We start from the raw sequence: 9,082 nt of genomic DNA, 5'->3' as shown, positions 1-9,082 counted from the left end.
CAAAGTGATATCATTTTTCTAACTATTATCTGAGTGTCTATGACATATTGCATTACAATATTAGCAGTATCCACCAAAGGGATAGAGACAGATATGAATGATGCAACATACCCACCAAAAAACAAAACAAAACAAAACAACAACAAAAAACAAAGAGCCTTACATGGCTTCCTTACATGTTTCTCTCATATTTTCCATTTGGTAATATCTTATTTTGTTTTTCAGAATTAAATAATTCAAGAAAATAACAATCTAAAATTGCTATGTTCAGCAAATACTTTTATGTAGCATTTGCATTCCCTACTTTTCTTTTTTTTTTTTTAAATTTCAACATAACTTTACAAAATGTGTGGAGAATGTTCATTGAAAGTCTTCTAATTATGACTGGCAAATACATTTTTTAACCACATCTGTCTCATGAATGAGATAACTTAAACGTGCCAGGTGAACGACATGGGAACATCACTTTGTAATCATGAGTTGTATGATTAGACATTTCCTCAAATAATATTAACTTTGAAATTGGGCCACTTTGTCATCACATCCAACTGTTGTTTTTTTTATATTTTAAATGAGCATAGAATTCAAGTTGCAGCACAAAATTCTGAATAGAAAAAAAATCTATACTTAAGTTTTAGAAATTCAAGTATCAGTCTGTGTGCACCCCTTAATCTCAGTGAGCCCCCCGGAGCAGGCCACACAGACGCTGCCTCCGCCCCTGCAGAGCATTGCCGTGTGAGCCCCGCTCCTCCAGCGGTATTGCACCGTGCATGGCCTACTGCAGCTCCAGCTACAACTGGTGGAGGCAAGAATGACACCGGCGCTCCCCTGCATCAAGACAACCTGATCGTAAGGACGGATCTGTTTTCATTTCTATTATTAAATACCACAATGATGATGCTTGTAATTGCACCCTTACGGACACGTTTTATCGCGGCTGTTTTCACATTCATTGCACTATGGGGATGTGCGCTCTCCATCACTCGGTACTCTATTCCGGAGGAGATGGAAGAGGGCTCCTTTGTTGCCAATCTGGCCACAGATTTGGGTCTGGATGTTCGCAGTTTGGTGGAGCGCAGAGCCAAGCTCGATGTCATTCACAGTAAAAATTACCTTGACATTAACAAAGAAACAGGGGAGCTGGTAATCCGCGAGAAGATAGACCGGGAGAGCATATGCATGACTAAAACAACCTCGTGCTTTCTGAAAATGGATGTCATACTTGAAAACCCCATTCGCATTTTTAATATCGAGTTAGAGATCATGGACATCAATGACAACGCGCCCGTGTTCCGCAGAAAGACAATGCATTTGGACATATCGGAGGCAACCCCTCCCGGTGAGAGATTTTCATTGACAAATGCTGTGGATGCGGATGTGGGGGCAAACTCTATCAAGACGTACTATCTCAGCGAAAGCAAATACTTCAACATTGATATACAAACTGGCAGCGATGGCTCCAAATATGTCGATTTAGTACTGAACGGTCAATTGGACCGGGAGGAGCATTCAATCCATAATTTGATTTTAACCGCTGTGGATGGAGGGGTGCCTCCCCGCTCCGGCACAGCCAGCATCGTTATTAATGTCTTGGATATCAATGACAACGCCCCCCAGTTCAGTCAGCCGGTTTATGCAGTCAACGTCTCAGAGAACTCGGCTGCAGGGACAGTGGTCATGACCTTAAACGCAACAGACTTGGATGAAGGCACGAATGCTCAGTTGATATATTCATACACGCTGTACACCTCAGAGAAGACTCAAGAGCTTTTCTCACTTGATCCAAGCTCAGGTGAGATCAAGGTGAAGGGGGTGATCGACTATGAGGAGAGTCAGAGATTTGAGATGCACATACAGGCTCAGGACAGAGGGGCCAACCCGAAGTCTGGACACTGTAAAGTCACTGTGTACGTCACAGATCTGAATGATAACTACCCCGAAGTGACCATCAAGTCTGTGAAAAGTGCACTGACAGAGGATGCCTCTGTGGGGACGCTGATTGCTGTGGTCAGCGTCAGCGACAGGGACTCTGGTGTCAACGGGCAAGTAGAGCTCACTTTGAACCGCCAAGAATCTTTGCCTTTCCGGCTAAACAAATCCTCAGAGGGTTACTTTGAGCTGCTGGTTTCAAAGCCACTGGATAGAGAGATAATAAGCAAATATGACATCACACTGAGGGTGACAGACAAAGGGTCACCGCCCCTATCTGAAAACGAAACCATCACTTTAGAGATTCTGGATGTCAATGACAATGCACCCACGTTCCCCCAGTCCTTCTACACAATCCATGTGGTGGAGAATAATCTCCCAGGGGCATTATTGACATCTCTTAGTGCGTTTGACCCAGATCTCAATGAGAACCAGTACTTGGTTTATTTCATAATGGAGAAGGAGATTGTTAACACGTCTATGTCAATGCTGTTCTCCATCAACCCTGAGAATGGTGATCTCTATGCCCTGAAGACCTTTGACTATGAGAGAGAGAGGGATTTCCTTTTCCACATCGAGGCGAGAGACTCTGGTGTTCCCCCGCTGAGCAGCAACGTGACAGTTCACATCATCATCCTGGACCAAAATGACAACACTCCTCTCATTGTGTCACCTTGGCGGGCGCAGGGCTCCGTGGTAGAGGAGGTGATACCAAGGTCTACGGATAAGGGGCACTTGATTGCCAAGGTGATCGCCATCGATGCAGATTCAGAGCAGAATGCCAGGGTCACGTATCAGCTCTTGCAGATCAGCGACTCAACCCTCTTCAGCCTGGATCAGTACAACGGTGAAATCCGGACGACAAGGATGTTCAGTTACAGAGACCCAAGACAACAGCGGCTGGTGATTGTGGCCAAAGACAATGGCCAGCCTGCTCTATCTGCCACTGTCACCATCAAGATATCAACAGTGGAACATGTCATGTCCTTTTCAGAGACCACAGAGCTGCCGCTAGAGTATGACGTCTTCACAGACCTGAACCTGTACTTAGTCATCGGTTTAGGGGCTGTGTCATTCCTGCTCCTGATAACCATCTTGGTTATTATTGTGCTGAAGTGTCAAAAACCAAAGCCAAAGGCCATCAAGATCCCCCCAGCCAACAGAAACAGTGTGATCAGCAGGAACAGCGTGATCAGCCAGAGAAGCTCCACCATCGCAGATTCCACCCTGATCTCCAGCGATGCCTACTGGTACAGTTTGTTCCTTGCAGAGACCAGGAAGGGCAAAGTGGTCGTGAGACAGCCGATAATCCCCAAAGGAGCAGGGTATTTTGTGTCCAGTATACCCAGGAGCATAGGGCCGAGTGAGACCACAGACTCCAGAGCATCCACACTGGAGGTATGTATAAATTAAATAGTAGATGAGTGCTTACAGACAACACAGAGGGAACCAGAACATGTTGGTAAGACAACTAAGTGTTGTGTTCAGGGTCTTACTGCGGTCTAAAAAGTTCTTACATGTCATGCTGTATTTCCTGAAAGGCCAACCAATGTCTTGTTGTATTTACTGAACACGCAGTTTGGTAATGCTGTTAATAATGTTTGCAGATTCAAAGAAGTGCTTTTACTACTGTATAATTCCTACAGTGGCATAATTTTTGCAGTATCAGGCATCAATCTTTAATGTTCCTTATTATTTTATTTCATACACAATATTGATTATTCTAAACCTAGAGACACTTTGGTTGATATCGCATTGTGCACAGGTTTAATTCTCCAATGGGGAATTCTACACAAAAACACAAGATAAGTTTATGAAATATCATAAGTCATTGGTTTCCAATCGTTTTGGCTTGTGGTTGCTTCCAAAAAAGCAGTGTGCCTTTGGAGCGTGCTGCTGAAACTTCTGTTGATGTGTATGAGTTGTAACATTTTCCCTCTTAACATCTCAGCTGGTTTAGTTTAAAAATTATTTGAGGCTTGAAAAGGTGATATGATGTTGTTATTTATTATTTGAAGGACTCTAGGTTGGGACCCACTGGACTAAACCACCCTTCTGTATATAAAGTATACATATATAATATATACAGTTGTTAAAACTAGCTCCACCTAGACCAGCTACAACATTAATATAGGTCTGCATATTAGATAATGTCATATATAATAGCCTCAGTAACAGTGGCAACTTTTTCTGCAGTAAAAGTACTTTTATTTTTGATATTTTGAAGTACTTTTTGTGCTACTGACACTTATGTTCTTTTACTTCAGAAAGGTTTTGAATACAGGACTTTATTTTTTAGCGAAATACTTTCACCATACTTTTACTTTAGTCGAGGATCTGATTATTTTCTCCACTCTTACTTTGAAATACATTCAAGCTGAAAACTCAAAGCAGTTTGTGTCTTGGTTATGAGTATGGAGTGTCCACTGGCGGATATCAATGGAGCAATGAAGTTGAAAGTTTTGGTGTCATTTATTTGAATAGTCCACCAACTGTTTTGCTTTATTCTGTAGATGTTTAGCAGAGTTGCAATAGAGTTTATGTGAGTATTCATGAACATATCTACATATTCTCAGAGTAATTTAGTTGAACTTGAACTACACACTCAAACTTTGCAGCAAAGGTGGAGTGAATAGTTCAAGTTCAACTTAATTATTCAGAGAATATGTTGTGAATTGCCATATGAACTAAAGTGAAACAGTGGAATTTTTGAATCTCAGCTAATATGCTGTCTAAACAATCTGTAAACTACCTGTAGGCAGATGATGTAATTAAAGTGCTACCAAAGTTGTTCTTCTGTGTAGTCAGAAGTCAAATTAAAATGTGATGCATTGGGGTTGAGGGTGTAAAAATACTGCAATTATTTGGTCCATTTTTTTGAAAATTTTCTCCACTGATATATTGCTGTATACAATGGGTTGTAATGCACCAACGGCAACAGAAAGAAAATCTGGGAAAATAGAAATTACAACTAAGAATATAATCATGCTGATGTTTATTATCAGCCTATATCTAGCACAAACTGTCTCAATATAATCAGGCTAAACAAATACCCCCACAAAATGGAAAATGTGCCACTGTTCGATGTCTTATGTAGTATGTAGGTCATTTATTGGAGATGCATAACACACAATCAGAGCATAACTAGTGGGTGTGAGGGGGGAATAAACTTCAAAGAAGCCCAGACATGGAGGGGTTCTCTTCAAGGACAAGAGATCTCGCTGTACTGAGATACATCACGCTAGGGGTCTGCGGAGTCTCCAGCGGCGCTCCTGCACAGAGACAGCAGACTGTAATCAATGTAGAACGGCTGAAACCGATCCAGATGTTGTTTGCTTTTGTGCAGCTGGACTGCAGACTGAGTGATCCGCTGAAAGATTAAACAACATGAATATGCATAAATGCACAGGTGCATGTGGAGAGAGACAGAGGGGGGGGGGGGGGGGGGGAACAGAGGGAGAGACAGAGAGAGAGATTTATGTATGTTGTGTATGCATTGTAAGTGTGAGTGTCTGAGTTTCACTCAAACCACTGAACTTGTCTCTTTTTTCTGTTCTTAAGTACTCAAAATGAAAGGAAGTCCATTCTACAACTGGAGGTATGCTGGTTGCTAACTACATTCTGTAGAGCCACTATAATTGTGTAGACATTTTGTCTCCTTTTCCTATTTGGTATATATTCTTGGTTTGGCTAAAAAATCCTGCTTTGATAAACAGTCACAGTTCCCAATATTTGGTGTAATCCTTTGGTCAACATACTGTCCTGATTAAATAGAGCAGAATCAAATATTTCCATTTGTCCCCTGTCAGACACTGTCCCTCTGCAAATACAACACTCTGTTCCACTGCAATGCTACTGTGAGCAGTGCAATTTAAATTGGCCGGTCTCTCAAGTGCGAAAACCTATCAGCTTACTGAGAGCTGAGATTAGAATAAAATTGGCTGCTGGTCAGACCTGTGTTGTGCACATCTGGCGAGCTTGGCAGAGATTCAGGGCAAATTTGTGATGGCACAGATAGAAAAAGGGATCAGGTTATGAATTGTCCCGAATTGGTTCTCAGCATGTAACATACCTGAGAGCACAGACCGTATCGAACTATCCTCCAAGGGCATGTTTCAAATGGGCAATGTCCTATAATAAAATGGAGCCTATCCTACCAAAAATGGAAACACAACACTTTTGTTTTTGCCCCCCTTTTTTTTTTTTACAGGTTTCAGTTAAAGATCTAAGACTTTTTCATGAACTCAAATATATTTCTCTTAAATCTTGGTCACAAATTTGTTTAAAAAACATATTAGTGAGCACTTCTCATTTTTCAAGATAATTTATCCACCTGACAGGTGTGGCATATCAGACTCTACTGATTTAACAGCATCATTACTACACAGTTGTGCCTCAGGATGGTCACAATAAAAGGCCACTCTAAAATGTGCAGTGTGATCACAACACAATGCCACAGATGTCACAAGTTTTGAGGGAGCGTGCCATTGGCCTGCTGATTGCAGGAATGTCCACCAGAGTTGTTGCTTGTGAACTGAATGTTCATTTCACTACCCTAAGCCGTCTCCAATGTTTTTTTTTTAATGTGAATTTGACAGTACATCCAACCAGCCTCACAACGGCATAAGTCAGTTATGATGACAAACTGCTGTCAGGTCAAGACGCTCAGCTGTTCAGGTGGCTGGTCTCAGAAGATTATGCACGTGAAAACACAGGATGTCGAGATCCTGAGCTTGTGTGGTTACATATGGTGTGCTGTTATGAGGCTGATTGGATGTACTGCCAAAAAGTATGGAAATGACATTCGAGACAGCTTTTGGTCATGAATTAAACATTCAGTACATAGACAACAGCTCCTGCCAATGACATGCTCCCTTATAACTTGTGGCATTGTGTTGTGTGATCAAACTGCATATTATCTTGGAAAAGGACAAGTGCTCGCTAACATGGATTTTGCAACCAGAATTTAAGAGAAATACATCTATTGAGTGCATAAAAAAGACTTAGATCTTTAACCTAACCTTGTTAAAATGGGAGCAAAAGCAGAAGTGATGCATTTAGGTTTGGTTCAGTATATTTTCCCTCCATAGATGTAATATTGGCCCACCAAATACCAAATAGCACACTGTGATGCCTGCTTGTGCATGCTTTAATTACACGCCTTGCTTCCCTATTATAGTTTATGGCTTTGTCATATTTTATTTTAGCTGTGTATGTTAGTCTGACTTCTATGGCTGATTTGGGGAAAATTCTGAATCCTCAACAACTCTGATTTGAAAGAAAAAAAATACAGAGGTTCTGATTAGATGTCCCTGAAATCCAATGACATGTCAATGATGGTGGCAGTAACCAGTCACGATCCACTGTTGCATGAGTGAGGACTTTCCATGAGTTTATATCGAGGTTGACTTCCTGTGTCGGCTAATTCTATGTTCTCTCTCTTAGCAGGAACCCAGAAGAGAACTGCCATGATATAATCATCTCTTCATGGTATTCTCTGGCTGGAATTCTTCCCCATGACTCACAAAGAAGATGCAAAACAACTGTCCTCCCTCAGTCCCGCTGCTCCAACTCATTCTTTCTCTTTAGCTCCTCCAGTCCCCCGTACAATCATCGACCACTAATCACCTCAGCTTTCTACCTGCTTTTCTCTTCTAAGCATGGATCTGCATGATTCTACAACATGTTTTAAATATTTGGACATAGACTTTAAATCATTTATGGCATTTATAGCAGCATATTTGGACATTTCTAGAGTTGCCTCATGTAGTAAATCATTCCCTCCTTAACGCTTTGAAACTCCTCAGTGGACAAATTTGCCTTCTCTCCAGGGTTTACGCTGTGTGCTGTAGTTTTAGAAACCAACAGTTAGTCACCTATATGTAAGCTGCCATCGACCTTTTTTAAGCAACAGTTCAAAACACGCCTATTCACAAATACACATATGAATCAGGGTGAATATGATACTTCCATAAGTAATACTAAAGTGTAGCTGGTTATGTCATTGATTCAGGCTTTGCACTTGGTGTTTATGTTTTTTGAATAACCATTTTTACTGTATTATGAGTCTTGCTGTTCAGCAAGGGTCACACTCTCAATTAGTAACTTGCAGAAAAAATAATTGATCTAATTTTAGTTTAGTTTTTTTTTTGTTTTACAGTGTTTGTTGTACTCAACAGTGATGAATGTGCGAAAATGATGAAAAAAGAATGAAAGAAAACTGTAAAACTGAAAAAAAAAAAAATATAGGAGATACAGTGTTTCTCTTTTTATTTGATTGTTGATACAGTAGTTCTATAGAAATTATAATGAGGTCAGAGAAACAAAATGACTTTTGACACCCTCACTGACATCAGGTGTGCAATTCAAACCTTATAGACATCTGTGCTGTTTTAAAGTATCTGACTAAACACACAGTTATCTTGCTGTATTAACACCCAAGTTGCCAGAAGTAAAGGTTGGCATTGTACATTTGTGCAAACCATGAATATGTAACATTTGCACATACAGTATGAGCTGACTTTGTCGTCATAAGGTGGAGAGGATGTTGAACTACATAGATGAGACACCTGCCAAGCTGCAGACTATTGTTCAAAACCAACAAATAACAAACTAGTTGTGTATTAGGGAGTCACTTCTGTGTTTCCAGTGGCTTTTGAGCAACCATACATGGGTGTTTTCTTATTGCTATTTTTCCAACAGGGATACTGCCGCATTGCTGCTAAAATGGTGGCCCAAAAAGCAGTCGTTTTTTAACTGAGACACTGCTTCGCTTCCTGCTGCGGTAGTGGCACAAAAAGTAATTTTTTATTTATTTATTTAATTATTTTTAACCAAGCAGGGATTGTGCCACAAAAAGCAGGTACTTAAAGCCAAAACAGAATCTTTTCCTGACCATAACCAAGTGATTTTGTGCCTGAACCTAACCAAATGTTAGCTCCAGTGTTGTTCAAACATTAAGTTTTAATGTTTTTGCTATATAATAACATACAGATGTCATGTATCTGTGGTTTACCAACCTTTATTCTGGTGACTGGGTTGTGTATTACACTGCAGTATTAAATTTTCTAAACTATGGTCATGTTCAAACTAGCATACAGTGTTTGAGCCTGTCTCCTCTTGTTGAGGTCAGTGAGCGAGGGTGCATGGGGGA

General features: G+C 40.7%; 1 protein-coding gene across 4 annotated transcripts; it reads left to right on the top strand.

The window, feature by feature from the left end:
• Window positions 1-743: 743 nt before the first annotated feature.
• Window positions 744-8,049, top strand: LOC117271867 (protocadherin alpha-C2-like). 4 transcript variants are annotated; one of them, XM_033650395.2, is made up of 3 exons: window positions 744-3,327; window positions 5,491-5,527; window positions 7,378-8,049. In XM_033650395.2, the coding sequence occupies exons 1-2, from the start codon at window positions 892-894 to the stop codon at window positions 5,500-5,502; spliced, it is 2,448 nt and encodes an 815-aa protein (XP_033506286.2). In that variant the 5' UTR covers window positions 744-891; the 3' UTR covers window positions 5,503-5,527; window positions 7,378-8,049. The 4 variants fall into 4 exon arrangements, with proteins under 4 accessions (XP_033506286.2, XP_033506277.2, XP_033506268.2 ...); XM_033650386.2 differs by having other exon boundaries at window positions 7,375-8,049; XM_033650377.2 differs by lacking the exon at window positions 5,491-5,527 and having other exon boundaries at window positions 7,378-7,564.
• The last annotated feature ends 1,033 nt before the right edge of the window (window positions 8,050-9,082 follow it).

This window comes from Epinephelus lanceolatus, chromosome 11, assembly GCF_041903045.1.
Source record: "Epinephelus lanceolatus isolate andai-2023 chromosome 11, ASM4190304v1, whole genome shotgun sequence".
NCBI lineage: Eukaryota > Metazoa > Chordata > Actinopteri > Perciformes > Serranidae > Epinephelus > Epinephelus lanceolatus.
The sequence above is the reverse complement of the archived record's forward strand: the minus strand, read 5'-3'. Positions and strand labels throughout refer to the sequence as shown.